At 37.8% G+C, this 20,355-nt stretch overlaps 1 protein-coding gene and 1 long non-coding RNA gene across 6 annotated transcripts; one reads left to right on the forward strand and one right to left on the reverse strand.

Moving 5' to 3' along the window:
• Nucleotides 1–383: 383 nt before the first annotated feature.
• Nucleotides 384–19,988, reverse strand: LOC149489557 (uncharacterized). 5 transcript variants are annotated; one of them, XM_089714174.1, is made up of 14 exons: nt 19,815–19,988; nt 19,164–19,325; nt 18,537–18,682; nt 18,308–18,368; nt 18,015–18,189; nt 17,704–17,831; nt 17,345–17,610; nt 16,282–17,223; nt 6,606–9,864; nt 6,314–6,452; nt 5,848–6,137; nt 1,757–2,032; nt 1,288–1,489; nt 384–1,030 (listed from the first exon to the last, which is right to left on the reverse strand). In XM_089714174.1, exons 2-14 carry the CDS (start codon nt 19,275–19,277, stop codon nt 909–911), a joined length of 6,120 nt encoding a protein of 2,039 aa, XP_089570300.1. In that variant the 5' UTR covers nt 19,278–19,325; nt 19,815–19,988; the 3' UTR covers nt 384–908. The 5 variants fall into 5 exon arrangements, with proteins under 5 accessions (XP_089570300.1, XP_089570297.1, XP_089570298.1 ...); XM_089714171.1 differs by having other exon boundaries at nt 1,249–1,489; XM_089714172.1 differs by having other exon boundaries at nt 5,848–6,155.
• LOC149489558 (uncharacterized) lies at nt 11,155–12,353 on the forward strand. The gene is made up of 2 exons (XR_016318296.1): nt 11,155–11,469; nt 12,095–12,353. It is a non-coding gene; the product is annotated as an uncharacterized LOC149489558 (long non-coding RNA).
• Nucleotides 19,989–20,355: the final 367 nt, after the last annotated feature.

Below are 20,355 nucleotides of genomic sequence, written 5' to 3' on the forward strand. Positions count from 1 at the left end.
TTGTAGAACTTTTAATTACCTACAACTTTGCCATTGAACTTTTTTCTATAGGACTTGTAGTTTCGTCGGAAATCGAGAGAAACCATTTTTTTCTCTTTAAAGCTCCCCCCTCCCGCTTCCCGAACTCGGATTGACCGTAATTTATTTTTCCTTACATTTTTATCATATTCCCCTCCTTTTCTAATGGGTTTCATCCGACTGCGATTTTTTTATCTTTTCATTATTTTCAAAGGCTTCTACCCCAGTCTATTAATGACGTGTAATTTTATTAATGTTATTAGAAAAATATGTAGTTGTCCTTAGAAAAAAAAACAAACACTAACCAAAGCATTGAAGTTTTCTATAGAAAAGGAGTGTTGTTTTGAAGTAAATAAAATCCAATATCGGTCATAATAATTTTATTCGCATATAATAATTGATTATGATACATGGAGCGCTAACGCGCACCGGTCAGATGACACCGAGCGCAACTCGGTCGTTCCGCTCCAAATTACATTATTTATTTATATTGCATCGTCATTCGTTATGCAAAACCGTGGCTACATATTCACTAGTGAGAGGTCTCGAGGCAGCATCGTTAAGCGGACGCAGAGTCCTCGCAGCGCTCCGGTCGTTCGCAGCGAAGCTGCCGACCTTCGCGTTTTACATATACTTAAAATATAACAGTCAAATTAGACAGCCGGATGTCCGTCCGATATTTACATACAAACAAGGAGCGCCTCGCGTCGCGGCCACCGGAGCCGGCCGGGGCGCGCTCCGGTGCGGAGCCCTGGCCTGAGGCGTCTCCGTCCGAATCTTAAATAATCTTAATCATCACATCCATAATTTACGACTTAAAATACCGAGAGAACCGTCAGCCGCGTGCTACGTGCGCGTGGGTCGCGTGGGGCGTGAGGCGCGTGCGGCGCTCACTCCGCCTTCACCTCGGCGGGCGCGGGCGCGTCGCTGGCGGCGGGCGCCTCCACCGCCTCCTCGGCCGTCAGCGGCGTGTCGCCCCCGTCGCGGGCCGGCTCGCCGCCGCCGCTGCCGTCTGCGAATATTCATTATTACTTACGGCATATAAACACACAACTTACAAAATTCTATATTTTTAAAATATCGCATGTTTTCCTTCACCAAATATTGAAAATACCCTTTTTTAAGAGCAAAATTTTGAAGCATTCAATATATCATAATAAATATGTCATTGCATAACACATACAATAACACATTTGAGCAATAAATGAATGGTAAAACAGGGTTAATTACAGTGAATGTTCGAATACTGCGCAGGATGCGAGTACTCACTGCGCTGCGGGTGGTGGTAGTAGAGGTTGTGGCGCGGCGCGTGGTGCGGGCGCGCGGCGGGCTGTGTGGGCGGCCGGTACAGCGGCATGGCGGGCGCGTGCGGCCGCTGGATGGGCGCCGGGTAGCGCTGCGGGCCCATGTTGCGGCTCATCGCGCCGTTGCCGCACCCGCCGCGACCGTTGTTGCCGCCGCCGACTAGTTGCTTTACATGTGCAAAAACTGATTACTTATTATGTTAACTTTTCGCTTCCAGTTTGAAACCAATGCCAGGCTGAAAAATGAGTGGCTATTGAGTTCCTTTGTATTAAAACGATTCCAAAATTAAAACGAAACTAATGAGTTATGTGCAAATTTTACATGGATAGTTTTCAATTAAAGAATCGAAGATGAAAGCTAATTTGCTGTTATGTATGTGAGCATTAAGATGTCGCAAAGGCGGGTGACCGATATCGATCCACACAATAGTTACCTGTTGGTGTTGTTGGTGGTGGTGCTGGTGGGGGGTGTGCGCGGGGGGCGGGTGCTGCTGGTGTTGCTGGTGCTGCGGGTGCTGGTGGTACTTGTGCTGCGGCGGCGAGTGCGGCGGCTTCTGCGGCTTGGCGGCGCCCTTCGGCGTGGGCGACGCGGAGTCGCACAGCGGGAACCCGTTCGCGTGCTCGTGCAGCGGGCTCTTCAGCTGCTGCTGCGGCGGCGGGCGCGGCTGCGGCGCGTACTGCTGCTGCAGCGGTGGCGCGCGGTATTGTTGCTGGTGGAAATAGTTTCATGTTGTAGTATTTGTTTTTTTTAGCCTTAAATAAAATATTAAATAATAAATATTCTTGATAAAAGACATGTACTTTTATTTCTCTTTGGTTTTGCATGACTTTTTAAAAGATAACCATTAACATTGCTAGGCATTAGTAAATATGGATGTTATAAAACACTTGATTTCCACCCGCGGCTTCGCCCACGTTTTCAAAGAAAAACTCGCATAGTTCCCGTTCCCGTGGGATTTCCAGGATAAAACCTATCCTATGAGTTAATCCAAGTTACCCTCTACATGTGTGCTAAATTTCATTGTAATCGGTTCAGTAGTATTTGCGTGAAAGAGGTTACTCTTTAACACCGTTTGTTAAAACACACACACACATCTTCACAAACTTTCGCATTTATAATATTAGTAGGATAGGATAGTAGGATTATAGTCGAGCCAATTTAACCCGTGACGCGTCCTACGTACAGCGGTTGCTCGTAACTCAAAATGGTACTGTAGCGTCCTGCGTACAAAAGCTGTTCCTAACGCGGCCAATGACTTTGAAGGTCACCTGTAGTTCTTACAAGTGAATGTTTCCAGTATAAAAAATATTTCTCTATGCCTTAAACATTTATAATTCGAATCGACACGACTCCGAGACAGGTAATAGAGACTAAAACCACAAAATAAAAATAAAAAAGTGAATCATTGATTGAGTTGCGTCATCGGCCATAGTTTGTGACATTTGTCTTGTTCAACGAATATTTGGATTGTGAATTATGCCGAGAGGAATAATTAGATGAGTGATAATTGAGACGTATATTACTGGAAATTTTACGTAGAATACGTTTATGATATTGGTTTTAGGGATATTTGAAGAATACTCAGTGAAAAAGTGTCTCAACTTTTCAGTGCGGAAGACGCAAAATGGCGCTTTTTTTCTTGTTTGTGAATAATGGAGATTTGTTATTATTCATAGTGAAATACGTTGTGTTAAATGTGTGAAAATATAAGTGAATGTATTTGGCAATCGTGTAGTGATATGAAAACGTGAATATGATCATTTGATGACTCAGCATTATCATGTAAGTGTTAGTATGTAAGCAATTAAAATTAAAACAAAAGAAAATCAATTTTTTATAATTTTATAGAAAAAATATATCGTCATGATTACATTTTTATGCTATAACTAGTTTCTTCCTCTTTCCAAAAATATATCATACATGGCATATAATTATAGAACAATAGGGTAAATAAAATTTTCAAACTCGGTAGTCATAAAAAAGCTAGATTTCGTGAACTCCCTTGACACTATCGGGATCGGTGCCGGCTGTGCGCCGGACGCGTAACGGGTTAATAGGCTACATTTGATGTCTATCAATTTTATCTTCGAAGAGGGGTAACCTGCATAAAAACATTGATTTTTTTTTTTTTTTTTAATTATTATATCTGCGATCAGTCGCTAGACTATAAGCGGATATGTTGAAGGCGCGTATGGCATGAAGGATGCTACTCCCATTGGAGTCCACCCTTTATTTTATCGGGCTTGGTAGCCGGCAATGTTGACTAGTCAAAAATGTCTCGTCGCTTTTTGAGACGACGCACGTTTTCAGGTTCAAGCAGTTTTGTAGCAAGAGGGTTTGGATGTTTTCCCAATCGCACTTTGTATGAAAAATGTTGCGTACATATTTCCTCTTTGATGGTTGGTATGTTCAATAAAGTGTGGACCTCTTCTGTTCTGATAAACCAGGGAGCACCTGATAATTGCTTGAGAATATAGTTTTGAACTCGTTGCATTATCATTATATTAGAGTTACAGCTTGCACCCCAAAGTTGCAGTCCGTATGTCCATATTGGTTTAAGGACTGTTTTATAAATGAGGAGTTTGTTGTTCATGGACAGTTTTGAGTTTCGACCTAGAAGCCAGTGGAGTCCTCTGTATTTTAAATTTATTTCGTCCCTTTTTTTTAATGTGTTCTTTCCAGGTAAGTCGACGATCTAGATGCATGCCCAAGTACTTGACAGTATCACAGTGGGGAAGTTGAGTACCGTTTAGTTTTACAGGAGCACAGTTATCTTTGCGAAGAGTAAAGGTCACGTGTACTGATTTAGTGACACTGGCAGTAATTTTCCATTTTTTCATCCAGGATTCTATTTCATTCAGTGCCTTTTGTAGATTTTGGGATGCTTGCATCGGACATTTGTGTGATGCAAGTAACGCTGTATCGTCTGCAAACGTCGCAACTACTACATCTGAGTTTCTTGGAATATCGGATGTGTATAGGGTGTACAAAACTGGTCCGAGTACTGATCCCTGTGGTACTCCAGCAAGGATATTGTAGAAGCCTGATGTACATTCGTTTTCTGTTACTTGAAATATTCTATTGGATATATAAGATGCCAAAACTCCATAGAAGGTATGTGGTAATAAATTTTTGATTTTGTACAATAGGCCTTTATGCAAACATTGATTAAATTAAATTAATCGATACGGACATTTGAAACATTTGTCTATCGAACTTGAAACACATATCAATTTTAAAATTCATCAGGTGAATCCCTGTTCCAGTAATATAAGTTTTCTTTCGAGCAAAATAAGACAAGTATCTACATAATTAAAAAAAAAACAACGCATTTATTAATTTATGATGATTTTTATTCACAAGTAATCAATGCATTCGATTCTAGATGTCAGATTTCGATTTTTAAAGTAATGTCTCTGGTATTTAAAAAGAAAAAAGGTTTATTGACACAAAATTGTAGCGACGTCAGTTCTTTATATCAGAAATTGTTTATTGTGTTTAAAATGGTTTATCAGAAAATCAAATCTTAAAATTACTTATTTCGGTCATTATTATTATAAATATGTAATCGCAATTGAAAAAAGTTAAGCAAATGTGCAGTTCTAACAAAACGAAATAATATATTAGTCTATGTCGTCATTACTAGGTTATGTTGTTGAATTTTGTTGAACTGTCAAATGTTGCCTATTAAAATGGCTCTACTATAGCAGGATTACTTGAACAAAAGTAAGAAATGTCATTAAGGGCCGATTTTTCAATGCCCAGATAAACAGCTAGATAGACTTTATTCTTCAGTTAACAAAATATTCAAATTTTCAATAGACGAATAGGACTTATCTATCGAATAACTACGTTATTTGAGGAATAAATCTATTTGCCGCTCCAACGGCCAGATAGCGCGCTATTCGACGGTTAGGCGTTTGAGTTGACAACTGACGCGTCAAATTTGGGATATTTTCGTATTTCATAACATAGAGCGTAGAATTATTAACAATTAAACCTCTTTCTATATAATTATTATCAATTAAAATCATATTGAAATTATGTTTTTGATAGTACTGATGACCATGCCATTGAAAATTTGCCGAACGTATGTCGTTTCCATCGTAAAATATATAAATTGAAACACAAATTTAACCAAACTCTTTACTCAAATCAAAACAACAATCAACAATCATAGAAGACAAGAGCAATACAAGACAAACTTAAAATGCACTCCTGACGTGAGTCATAATGACGGTTGTTGACAAATTGCAAGAGTTTACTCTATCCCGCTCTAACCTGACTAATTTAATATGTTTTTTTCGCCACTCCGAGAGCAGAGCTGCCAATATGGAAATATTTGGTCAGATAGTTATTCATCAAATAAATCACGATTGAAAAATAGGCGAGCCGTTATGAGTTAGATAAATAATTGAATAAATCTATTCGAGGGGTAGTTATTAGACTGTTTATCTCGGGATTGAAAAATCGGCCCTTAATCGGATAATTAATCCTTGATGTATTTTCGTTATGCACACTCACTTGCATCTGCTGCACGGCGGCCGCGACGTGAAGCTGCGAGGAGAGGAACTGCGAGCTGAACGCGTTGGACTGCGCCGGCTGCGTGAACTGCAGCGGGTAGGTGGGCGCCGGCGCGTTGGGCGGCTGGTAGGGCGAATAGTACGAGTTGGCGGGCGGCGCCGGGCGCGGCAGCAGGCCGGGCAGCGAGTACGGCGCCTCGCCCACCGGCCCCGAGTAGCCCAGGTACTGCTGCTGGAACGTGTTCACGCCGCCCACGCCGCCTACGCCGCTCACGCCGCCGCCCTTGCTACCTGCGAATTGTGCATTAACTACGCGATAAAAAATAATCATTCATGTTCAAAATATATGTACTTGATAATAATTTTAATACTTTTGTTTAGACTTTATATTGTAGTATAAAAATATTTTGTGTATTCAATATTTAAAAATAACGTTTAAACATTTTTATTTTTTAACATGTATTTACCTATTGCACCAATTTGTTGTGAAGATGGTTTAACTGTGGCAGACATCAATGAATTGGATGTGCTAGAGATGAGAACTGTGCTGGGACTATTACCCAACTGTCCTGATTGACCAAAAGCTGCGCCACCCCCAGCTGCTGCCTAAAAATTGATGAAGACTTTATTGTCTACTGAACCTTTAATTATAATATGTATATGAATACTATATTATAACTAGTATATAACTAATTTATTTTTTAGTTCAACTGACAATATTATTATAATATGCATGAATGATTTTTGTTTTTAACTTACCATTCGGTACTGACTTTGCAGGCTCTGGAACATATCTGGTGGAGGCTGATAATTATATGGAGTGGCTGATCCTGCCCCATACGGACTTGCAGGGAATCCACCGAATTGTCCCCTTGTTTGATCTAAAAAGGCACCATAGAGCCCTCCTTGCTGTGGCAGTTGCTGGGAGGAACCCAGAATTTGTTGCGACGAATTAAATAACACAGCTGGCGGAGAAGGTACTGACAGACCGCCGTAACCGCCCGGATAGCTAACGTGATTGTAGTGTTGTGGCGGTGGAGATTGCAACTGTTGCGTCGGCTTTACTTTACAAACATTTGGCGGGGCACCTGTATCTGCATTATTGTGCGCATCTTCAAAACCGGCAAACTGTAATTCTTCACTTCCTTCAGCAACAGCTGGCATTTCCCAAACTTTTTTTACACTGGCAATTTTTAAATTGAGATCGGCAGCCAGTGGAGATATTGTATTTGAAGTACTCATATGAGTACCGCGTGGCAATCCAAGTGATTTAGCTGATTTGTCTTCGGTTAATTGTCCGAGATCAGAATCGAACGCGAAGTCTAATTTCATATCAGACGAATCTTCTGTTTTTTGAGTTGCATCAAATGACATTGGCAACCCTAGGGAGCCTTCAGCCTCAGTTACAGGTCTACCAGTCTCAGCCATTAGCTCTTGAATCGATCTGGGCCGTGTCCTTACATCACCATTAAATTGAAGTGCTCGAGATTCCATCTCGCTAGCAACTTCCTCTTGTGATTTAACTGTATTAGCACTTGGTTGATATTTTGATTTTAATGCTTCAGCTGGCGGAGTTTTGTAGTTAGTATTTTCGAATATTATTGTTTCAACTGGAGGAGTTGATCCATCAAGTACACCAGTCTTTTCAGGTACAACCACAGGAGTGGAATTAGGTTTGGGTTCAATTTGAGTGTTTGCATCACCTGGGGTGCTTCTTTGACTCGATTGGCTGGATTTATCCACCACTTCTGAAGGCTCTTCTACATTTCCCCTTAGAGTTTGTGAAATTGGTTTATCCCAAGCATTAACTGTAGGAGGAGGTGGGGCTGCTCCCGTATCAGGAATAAAACTAGGTACTAATCCCATTTGTTGTTTTTGTCTTTGTTTAGCAAAACGTGGAGGCAGATTAGCTGTACGCGGCCTTTCATATTGCGAATTGGGTTTACCAGACACAGGAGCTGATCCACGAGAGTTAGATTTTTCACTAGAATTTCGAGTTGAAGATCCATTTCTACCGCCGCCCTGATTGGAGCGTGAACGAGGTTGTTTTGTACTATTTTGACTTTCGTCTTTAGCATTTGCAGAAGAACCTCGCGCATCTTTTGAAGTCTTTTTATTTCGCACTTCTTGAAATCCATCATCAACTGCTTCTTCATTCTTAGCTGCAGAAATTTTTAAATCAGTCATAGCCTCTGTGACATCAACTCCTTTGTCTGATAAGTTATCTTTTTTAGCTGCTGGTGCATTACGACCATTTTGTCTATTCCCTGAATTTTGATTACGATTTCCACCTTTTTGAGATTGACCAGATTGTCTTCCCCCAACAGAACGCCGGCGAGTTCCGCCACCTTCGGAATGTTCGGAAGTCGTCTCCCAATTTTCATCTTCGCCGCTGTTAGGCCCCATTCCACCCCTGGATCGACGATCACGTCCTTTTCCTGATGAACCTGTACGCTGTCTGTTGCCACCTTTGTCCATATCATCCGGGATTCCTTCTTTAACTTCTTCATTTTCTTTCACGCGGTTAGCTTGACTAAACGGACTTTTCGTGTTTGGTGGCCCATAACCTGTAACTCGTTTAGCAGGAGCAGGAGGTCTTGTAGTACCTTGAAAACCACCTCGACCACGACGAGAAGGTTGACCTCGGGGTGCAAAGGGTTCCCTGTTCTCCAGTGCATCAGTTGCATGAGTTACCTGAACTTGATCTGGATGAATATTACCAACATCTTCAGGTCTATCCTGTTTTTTAGGTCCTCTTGGGCTCCGTGGTGCTCTACGCCTCTCTTTACGATCCGCGTCAGTTGAACCATCAGACTCGCTTGCTCTATTATTAGATCGTGAACTGCGGTGTGACCGACGTCCTCGAGATTCTCTAGGTCCCCAACCTCTACTATACACATTATAACCACCACTTCCAAATCCTCTTCCTTTCTTTTCAGATCCAGATCCACTTGATTTTCTTTCCACGGGTTCTTTAGGAGCAATTTTGTTAAGATTTTCATTACTAACTCTTTCATTCTTTACTTCCTCAGCAGGTATATTGATAGAGTCTGCTGGGATAGCTTCCGTAGAGCGTGGATCGTTAATTTTTATGCTGGCAATGGAAGGATCGTTATTAGATTTGGTCATCACTGATTCAGTCTCCAAAGGTACCTTTTCACTTTTTTGAATATTATTATTAAAACCAGGCTTATTATTTTGTAAAGTTACATGTTCTGAAACTGGTTGTTGCTGTTGTACATTAGGAACTACTTCAACTTTAGGAGGACAAACATTTATTGGTTTAGGAAGAGATTGACTATCAGTAAATGAAGGTTGAAGAGAGGTGACTGAAGGAGTATTATGATTTTGTACATGAGGAGAAGCTTGATTAGATTGAAGGGGATGAACATAATTTTGAGGGTGAGGGATGTTATTAGAGTATTTGTTTATCTGGGCCTGTGTGCCATTATTTTCAGAAGAAATATTTACTGAAACAATATTCTGTTGTGGTGTTTGTGCTACTGAAATTGGAGTAGAAGCATTTTCTTTAGATTCATTATAAGAAGAAGGTTCATTTATAAGCTGTTCATTGCCTTTTATTGGAACCACATTTTCTACAGGAGGCTTTACTGTATTCTGGTTGGTAGTTTCTTCCTTGGCAACTTCTGCCCAGGATGTTTTGCCAAAATCTTTTTCAGAGGAATCACGTTGTGGAACATTGGATGGTGGTGTAATCCTTCTTTCAGGAGCTTTTACTGATGCAGTTGAGTCGGAATTAGCAAAGGGTTCAAAAAGAGCAATACTTTTCCTCTCAAATACTTCAGATAACTTATCAGCTGCCGTTCTACTACTTTCAACCGCACTTTCGTATTTTCTATCAGATTCATTCCGACGATCCTTTTGTTCACCATAATCTTTCGAATTAGAACGATCGAAGTCTCTACCACTTCTATCTTGGTCTTGCATTTCCGATCTCCATTGGGGTCCTGAGCTTTCTTTATCCCGTCTTACATCATCTTCGCGGTCAGAATAATCCCTAAGAAAATAATTATAATTTATAATGGTTGTTGTACTAAAATTTTTCTGTCTAAAATAACTTTAATAATTTTAAATGAAATAGAATACATGAATAAGAAAATTTTTGGTGACAGTAATAAATACTGAATCCTAGGTTTGGATTAATTGTTTTAATGAGAATTTTTTTTTATAAAAATAATAATGAAAATAAAGATAAAAAAAGAAATAATTGAGATATGGTTATTTATTAAAGTAATATTAAAGTATTTTCATTCTTTTTTTTAATTATTAGTATCTATTTATTCTATTTCAATATACAGGGTGTCCCGCTATTGGTATACTAAGCGCGAAGGAACTTGTAGTTTTGCATACACTGATCACGTAAAAAATACTTTAAAAAAAATTACGTCCAAAATTTTTTGCTAAATTTTTCCTGAAAATCCATGTTTTCTTCTCTAGCTTCGCGCAGCCGGCATATACCGCTTCTCTAATATGAGCATTTTATCTATGAAAACATAATCTTAAACGATAGCTCACGTGCTGGTGGCAAAGTTGGGCGGCTCGCTTGTTATGGGTGTACACATAGAGTTTTAAGAATTCATCTATTTGAAAAAAAAATGCGTCTGGAATTTTTTAATTATTTTTTACGTACTCAGCGTATGCAAAACTATAACCTCCTTTGAGCTTAGTATACCAACAGTGGGACACCCTGTATACAGACCTCTATCTGTCAATACATCACATTGTTGAAACTCATTATAGTCCATTGAATAAAAAGTTCTAGAGTGCGTGAGTTAGTAACGTAAGATGTTTCTTCGGAAACATGTCAAGAGTCCCTAGGTAATAAACATACTAAAACCCCGGGACACTAGGAGGAGCCCCGGAGTGGGGGGAGGGGGGGAATGGGTCCATTTTTTCATTTTTCGCTTAAATCTCAAAAACGGTACATGTTAGAGAAAAACTTTCAAGAAAAAGTTGAAAGGCCATAAAATTATCTACAAGTTGTACCTAAATCATTTTTTCCTATATCCTACCGTTTCTGAGTTTTACGCAGTAAAAAATGATTTTTCTCAAACAATTTCCCCATACTACACATCAATCGATCAAAAAATATTTCTTTCTTCCAAAAAACTCAAATGTGCAACTTGTGACCGGTACTGATAGATTGCTCTTAATTAGGCCCGATTCAGTGCGACGCGGACCGTCCGCACGCGGACTAGGTTTTGCGTCCGTCGCGGATGATTTTGTCGTTCAGTGCGATGCGGATCGGGATCGACTGTAACCCTCTCGCCTATATTATACACCTATAGATGTAACCACTAAAATGACCTTCCTTGAAAGAGCGAGATCGTTAATTGTCAAACCCATGCAAAGAAACAGGACAGAATATATTATAGTTTTTGTCTTTGTCGACATGGCCGGTTTTATTGTTTGGCAAGAACAGATTGTGACAAACAAACTTGGCGTCTTTTGGATTTTTCTGTGATTGTGTGAATTTACAGTGTTTATTGCGTATAAAAATTGGATAATACAGAATATTTAGTGTACGTGCGATGGTGGGTTGCAGTGTTTTGGGTTGTAAAAGCCGGAGTGAGCGAAAAATTGAAGGAATAACATTTCACACGTAAGTAGGCGAAATTATCATTTCTTTCGTTATTACAATGCCAGATGATCATCGATTATGATGTTTTGTGATGAATTCAGTGATGTGATGCCAAGAATATTGAGTTGTGATACGTGTTTTCACTATCTTAAAATAAAATAACGATTAACGATGAACGGTTCAGGGTTGCCATAATGGCTACTTTAATTTACCCAAATAAATCATATTTCTTTATTGTCAGTACATACATACGATTCGAGGTCTTGTTTTGTGAAGAGAAAATAAAGATTATGATTATAATTAAAGATTATGATTGTTGGGTTTGCTTATCATGGTAGGTACTCATCCTTCTTATATTATAAATTCGAGGGTTTGGATGTTTGTTTGTTACTCAATCACGCAATAACGTCTGGATGGATTTCAATGATATTTTGCACATGAGTAGTTTATTACCTGGATTAACACGCGGATGAAGTCGCGGGTAAAAGCTAGTAGTATAATATTTTTATTGAGAGGAAATTAATTCTTCTGTACGTAAACTTTAATTTTAGTTACATTTATTTAAGGGCTTTATTGTAGTTTATTTAACTTATTACTCAATAAAGATAAACTTTCGTAACATGCGAATAAAATCTTCTTTTTTCAGGTTTCCATCCAATATTGATAAAAAGAAATGGCTGGATGCCACTGGACGAGAAAATTGGCTGCCAACAAAATATTCAAAAATTTGTTCCATTCATTTTGATGATGATTCATTACTGTATAAAAATAAACGAGTACAATTAAATCATTCAAAGTGTTGGTAACGAGAGGACAGTAGTGACTTCCGGTTTTCTACTCTTTTTTGCCAAGCTGTACTTATTTCATTATGTATATAGTAATAAATAATAAACATGTTTATGTTATAGACTGGTTTTATTTCATCATTGAACGTGTCGTGTGTCAATGATGTCCATACAATTCTCCTTACCTACCTTACGGAGGTTTTATTAAAGTATTTCGTACGACTACGACATAAGAGTTACATTATTGAAGCTAGCATTTAAAATATGCAAATTCAGAATTTTTAGTTTGCGAAGTACTTACAGGTATTTATAAAGTCTGTACGCGATCAAGTAAGATTCATAATATTTTTTACCTAATATGTGGGAATTGCCAACTTATTAGGCAACACCACAAAATTCTATTTCTGTTTCAAGTGCGGTCACGCCATGGTTACATCTATAGGTGTATAATCTAAGCCCTCTCGGTTTGCACATTTGACGCAGCCGCCATGACAACGACAGTACTTTACATCCGCTCCGCGTGACTGTTGTCCGCCGAGCACTGAACAAATACATTAGAACCAAGCACCGTCCGCCCGCGGACATCCGCGGCGCGGAGGAGCGGCGCGGAGCGATTTCGACCGCGCGCGGATAGCTCTCCGCGACGCGGACAGCTCCGCGTCGCTCTGAACGCGCTGTAAGGTTTCATACATTTGACCGTCCGTCGCGGACGTCCGCGTAGGTCATCCGCGTCGCACTGAACAGGCCCTTAGGTCTATAATTGGTAAAATAAACACATTCCTCCATGGAAGCCTTTAGGAGGAATCGATTGTCAAAATATTATATTAGGGCAGTTTGAGTTACTGAACTTGATCTTTTTATTTTTTTCTTCCAAAAAACTCAAAAGTGCAACTTGTGACCGGTACAGATAGATTGCTCATAATTAGGTCTATCATTGATAAAAATACCAGATTCCACCACGGAGGCGTTTACGGGGAATTGAATTTTATTAGGGTAGTTACGATACTTGACCTTTTTATTTTTTTTCTTCCAAAAAACGTGGTGGAATCTGGTATTTTTATCAATGATAGACCTAATTATGAGCAATCTATCTGTACCGGTCACAAGTTGCACTTTTGAGTTTTTTGGAAGAAAAAAATAAAAAGATCATGTTCAGTAACTCAAACTGCCCTAATATAATATTTTGACAATCGATTCCTCCTAAAGGCTTCCATGGAGGAATGTGTTTATTTTACCAATTATAGACCTAATTAAGAGCAATCTATCAGTACCGGTCACAAGTTGCACATTTGAGTTTTTTGGAAGAAAGAAATATTTTTTGATCGATTGATGTGTAGTATGGGGAAATTGTTTGAGAAAAATCATTTTTTACTGCGTATAACTCAGAAACGGTAGGATATAGGAAAAAATGATTTAGGTACAACTTGTAGATAATTTTATGGCCTTTCAACTTTTTCTTGAAAGTTTTTCTCTAACATGTACCGTTTTTGAGATTTAAGCGAAAAATGAAAAAATGGACCCATTCCCCCCCTCCCCCACTCCGGGGCTCCTCCTAGTGTCCCGGGGTTTTAGTATGTTTATTACCTAGGGACTCTTGACATGTTTCCGAAGAAACATCTTACGTTACTAACTTACGCACTCTAGACCCCCCTTGGAGGGACTCATTCAATGGACTATTAGACAAAAATTTAAAAAATATAAGAGTTTGTGACGAAAAAAATATTATAAATAACTATAAGGTGATCTAAATTACGGCCCTGCACAGTGTAAGGAAATCGCAATCTAGCGGGATTTAATTTTGATGATACGGAAATTATTAAGTTTGATTGAAATAGGTTATAATAAGTGTTTTTATAGTTAGTAAAACACTTTCAGGCGATAAAGTTGTTTTTAACCAAATCACATTATTTTCTAAAAAAAAACGACCCCGATGACGATTCAGCAGTTTCGTATGAAGGCAGGGGTCTACGACGGGGGGTATACGAAACTGCTGAATACGCCGTTCGCACGGGAATAGAATGTGGGTGCGGTTTCCCTGAGTTAGCATCCAAGTTTACGTCTTCATAATTATTAAAATGTATAATTAATTCTTTAACTCCGGTCCGCATCGTGCAGACATGGGTGTAAAAGTCTCATTTTAGTTATTAAATGTAGTTTCTAAGTAAATCTGAGTTTCTTTTGGGGCCTCCGTCTGTGGGACATGTAATTTCTAATTCAACAACTTTCAATTGTTTTGACTGTTATTGATCTTGATTTCTAAACAATACTTATAGTCCAGGAGGAATCGGCGCATGAGTACCGAAAACTATTCCACCTCAATTTTTTTACGTGATCCTCTTCAAATTGCCCTACTGATGATATAAATGCATGTTGCCATGGGGCAACCCGGTGCCATATTGTTTAAACCGAAATTGTTTAAACAATTGCAAGGAATTGTTATTTTTCAACCGGACAAATTTTTTTTATATTTTTTATCGAAATACCAATAAAAAAGGTCCAATTACTTTTCACGATAAAGTTAATATTTTCAAAGATATGAATTTTTTAAGGTTTGAAAAATCTCAAATTTGGGTACTTTCGACCCATGAAAAATATATTTAAAAAAAAAATAATATATAAGTAATATTTTTTTTTCAATTCTCTATACAATAGTTAATAATATTGTTAATAGAGATTTAAGAAAATTTCATTGTTTATATCTGTTTTTTACCTTTATTATATTTGTTTTTTACCATTCCCAACTAATCTTAAAAAACCGTGTAATTGTAAGAAAGCCTGTAAAACCAAAGCTTGTTATTGTAAAAAAAATAATATAAGTTGCATACTTCTATGTGGTTGTGATTCAGAAGACTGTAAGAATATAATATATAAAAATAATATTGATAATAAATAAATACTTATTTTTAAATCTTGTTTTATTATTTCATACTTCTCCATCTATAACTTTCGTTTGAAGAAGTTATTCAATGTAATTAATAAGGTAAAAGACCTAGTTATTGACACTTTAAATTTTATTTTAGTTAAAAAAAAAACAAATCAATTCTAATAAATTAATAAATATAATTTTTGAATTAAAAATTTTAAGATCTTTGGTTTTTTGAGAACATTTCATTCTTTTAATTAAAATCAAATTGCGAGTGTCAAACAACTAGGCCAGTGTCAATAACTGGGTCTTTTACCTTACTTGCTGTTTCAATAACAAAAAAGTAATATAAACTGACAAAAAAGTAATTTTAATTACATGTTTCAATTTATGCTTAAATAACTTTAAAAAAATTGATTTCAGAAAAAAATATATAAGAAACAAATTGTAGACAATTTAATTATTAATAAGATTGCTCTCTTTAGAAATCTTGATAAAGTTGATAGTTTTTAAGATAAATGATAAATAATGATTCAAGACACAGAGAGGCCGATGCAGCGCATGAGTAAGAGAGAGACGGCGATACTTAAAGGTAAGCGGCGCGTACTTGTGAGCGCGCGAAGTTAACAATTAAAAAACAGATATAAACAATGAAATTTTCTTAAATCTCTATTAACAATATTATTAACTATTGTATAGAGAATTGAAAAAAAAATATTACTTATATATTATTTTTTTTTTAAATATATTTTTCATGGGTCGAAAGTACCCAAATTTGAGATTTTTCAAACCTTAAAAAATTCATATCTTTGAAAATATTAACTTTATCGTGAAAAGTAATTGGACCTTTTTTATTGGTATTTCGATAAAAAATATAAAAAAAATTTGTCCGGTTGAAAAATAACAATTCCTTGCAATTGTTTAAACAATTTCGGTTTAAACAATATGGCACCGGGTTGCCCCATGGCAACATGCATTTATATCATCAGTAGGGCAATTTGAAGAGGATCACGTAAAAAAATTGAGGTGGAATAGTTTTCGGTACTCATGCGCCGATTCCTCCTGGACTATTAGTATTCAAGTACAGCTTTTTATTTGCCCTAATTAATTATAAAGCGAGTTAACTTTATTTATTGAAAGATGAAATTAAAAAATAGTATGAATACATTACATAATATTACTAACCTTGAATAAGAACGCCGGCCATTATGCGGAGCATGTCTTGGCGCATTATACGCCGGGGGTTCTTGTCGCCTGGGTCTATACTTTTGGTCATCTTGTTGTCTATTTTGTTGTTGTTTCAAGAACCTAGGAGGAATATTTGCTTGGAACGTTTTGGAAAAGGCAGGATTGGTTTGGTCGCGGTCACGGCCGTAGTCTCTGTCACGATCGCGAAAATCGCGATCCCGTTCATTTCTGTCCCTGTCTGCCCTATCTCTTTCTCTATCCCTATCATTGCGGTCTCTTTCTCTATCAAATCTGTCGCGATCGTTACGGTCCCGATTATCATTACGGTCCCTGTTATCGTTACGTTCCCGTTTATCGTTACGGTCTCTATTATCATTTCGATCACGCATTTCTCTATCTTTATCAGCATCCTGACGGTCCCTATTATCAGTTCTGTTTCGGTCTCTATTATCAATAGGTCGATCTCTATCGCGATCCCTATTATCAAAACGTTCCCTATTATCCATACGATCACGGTCTCTATTATCTAAGCGATCCTTATCTCTTATATCTCTATCGCGGTCGGCCCTTTCTTTATTCTCCATACGATCCCTGTTTTCCACTCTATCTTTTTCTCGACTATCGTGATCTCTCTCTCTATGATCATTACGATCGCGATCATTTCTATCAGTCCTATCACGGTTTCCTTTAGATTGCGTAGAAGCATCCCTCATTTGACGGCGCTGCTCCTCCTCTTTGCGTTGGCGAGCACGAGCGACGGCTTGAGCAACTTCATTGCTTTGCTTCTGCCTACGCTCCGCCCACAGCTGATCTTCATCACCTGGATCCTGGATTTTAGAATCCACACGTTCAACGTCAATACTGGCGCGGTTATTATTTTTGTTACTGGTTTTAGGGGTTGGTGCTGAAGATTCACCATCAGAGAAATCCAGTTTTTGACTGAAATTAACAAAATTATTTTACCAAAAACAATAAAAAGGGAAACTGGATTTAAAAGCACCAACATTTTTTATTTCCTCAGTAAATTTTAATTCACACAAATATTATTCATAATACTTACTCATAATCAATATCGTCATGTTGAGCCCATCCAGCATCACGCGATATATCATCAAGTGAAGATATTTGTTCATCGCGTAGGATGGGTCGTGCTGTAAGAACCTCTACAGCTCTCGGTGTAGCTGATGGCCTTGGGTTTGGTCTAGGGCCTCCAGAATTATTATTGTTTGCATTACCTCCCCCACTGCCACTAGCGTTACTTCTATTATCACGAAGTGTATTCAAAGGTCCTATTCCAAGCCCACTACCACTGCTACCTTTCATCAGCTGTTAAACAAAAAACAAATTGTTACATGAGTAACCTATGCAATTAAAAAAAATGGATTGTTTCAAATGTAACACTGAATGTTTTATACATACGAAGGATGGCACAATGGCGCGGTAGGCGGGTATTTGCTGTGAAGCAGGCGTGGAGGCGGGCGCGGCGGCGGGTGATGTAGTTTCTTGCCGAACGCCGGCCGTGCCACCGCACGTCCAACTGCCTTCCGCTACAATATTTATGATAATCTAATATTTTCATATTATATAACAGAAATCAGACTGTTATCAGCAACATTATTAAGTTATTTAAAACAAATATAAAGTAAATAGTATGTTTTAAGATTCTATGTTTACTGTAATAGTAGCACAGGTAAATTGTGAAAAAATAACTGAACAATAGTAACACTTACTTTGTGGTCTCAGTTGTAACTGGGGTGCAGAATGATCTGAAGAACGGTGTGACGGTTGAGCTGCTGCCTCCAATGAGGGGAACTCTGTACGGAAGTGTGGCGACGAGGGTGGGGGCAGCGCCACCCAGCCTGCTGACCCTGTGCCCGCAATGGCACCACTCGTTGACGTTGTGGTCTAAAGTTAAATTTACAAAAGAAATTTATGCATTTAAATAAAATTTATTGTTACTATTTATGCTGCTATGTAATTTATGCCTTTAGACTTGAAACCCAATCCAATAAAACACACTTACTGCTGTCTGTGAGGTACATATTGCCGCTGTTGTAACAGTAGTAGTGACAGTAGAAATTAAGCTGAAAAAAAAAAATATTAGTAAATATAATTTTTCTTATACTTTGGCAGACATATTAGACTAAGCTACAAGTTTAAATGAGTGAGTTATAATAAGTGAGTATTTTAATGAAGTTTAAATAGGTACTGTAAATTTGTTGCCAATCACATTATTCAACGTAAATATTTACTTTGCGCTTGGGTCTTGACCAGTTTCAGTTTTCAAAGAAGGCAGGTTGGCAGGAGGACGCCTCGCAGAAGGCACTTTTCCAAGACTTTGCATTCCATGTTTGCGGCTTAATTGTGATTTAACTGAGGACGGTTCTGAATTTTCGTTCTGTAAATATAAAAAGTATGATATTCAGTATTTATATTTTATAAATTGAATGAATTAAAGGATTAATTCAAGCTTCCTTATAATTCTTATACAAATGAATACACACAAGGACAAGGTCATCTCATAAGGTCAATGACCTTCTAGATGAATGATATTTCAATTACATTATTTTCAATAAATATTTCTTGTACTTTTTGAATTCCTGTCCTTAGAAAAAAATATGACATTGATTCATTATTCTAAATTAAATAGGAAGACATTTGAAAACCCTTGTAGGTACTTATTTGTCATCATGTCTAAACAATTAACATACAGTGTCTTTGAATTGACATAACGAAACACTTTATTTAGAATACAGATGATGACGATACAAGGCATAATAGAAGAGATCATTAAATTTTGAAAACATACAAACTACAAAGATATTGTCTAAGAAGAAAACATATTTTTTAACAATTTTGTAAGTATGTAGGTCACATACCCTGTTGGCGCAGTACAGACTATTGATGTCCAACTTCTGATATTTTTGCTTGCCGGACGTCGGCTTGCTCTGCGCCGTATTGCCTCCGCCGCCCGGCGTCGAGAGTGCAGACATGCTGCGATGTACACACCATCAGGAGGTCACCCTCGCACCGACCACCAACTGCAACGACCACAATTGGTCTATTACTCGACACAAAAAACGAAACTATCTGCCCACTGACAATCACCACAAAGAACTGGCCTTCACAGCTTGTTTCGCAGACGAAACGGCTAATTATTTACCGTTATTTGCGTTTAACTAAACGTGAAAACGTAATTTTACTTTATCGTAACACTTCTCACAATTCACGGATCACTGGAACCATAAAAGTCATAAAACACTTTCACAGCACTGAGATAGACTAATTTTTAGCCCTGCCCTCAGAGTATATTGACGTGTTACATCCGTAGGTTGAACGGACGCTGGATCGATGATCTCTGTTTTTTTCAGCCTCACTAACTACACTTTTCACCCTTATGCCCGTAAAGAAGTTGACAAAAATTTTCTTGAAGTAACGGTACTAACAAAATTTAGAATAGAGAGAACGGTAAATAACAAACGAATTTTTATCGCAAAGAGATATAAAACAAAACCAAAATAGACTAATACCTTGGTCCGTATCACTTAGTAATGTTATAATAAAATTATATAAGCACAAATGCTACACTAAAAATTAAGATTACTTTGGATTTTTTAAATTCTACGCTACCAAAACTTATATCACTTTATTTTAAGATGGCGTCTCCAAAAGACGATCTCCTTTACAATCAATAATGTGACGTCACAAAGACGCGACACAGCGCCATCTGTAGGAAAACATGACAAATTAAATTTAAACGATGCGTTCAGAAAATAAACTTGTAGCTACAAAATAAATGCGTGCTTACATTCGAACATTGCACGAATGTATATATTTATGTACCTTGTATGTACGCATGTGAGCGATCTGGTAATAATGGATTTATTACTAAATTTTTGTTAATAACAATGCACTATTAAAAACCTATAAGTGATAACGTTATTAATTTATTATATTATCTACCTTACATACTATCAATAACGATGTAATTTCGACACGACTGGAGAGAGACTTAGGGCGTATTCAGAAAGAAAGCTTGAAACTTATAAGCGCTTATAAGCGCTTATCGGC

This window comes from Colias philodice, chromosome 3 (assembly GCF_061535455.1).
Source record: "Colias philodice isolate Cphi_HAF_F1 chromosome 3, ilColPhil1 Martin Lab GWU primary, whole genome shotgun sequence".
Lineage (NCBI taxonomy): Eukaryota > Metazoa > Arthropoda > Insecta > Lepidoptera > Pieridae > Colias > Colias philodice.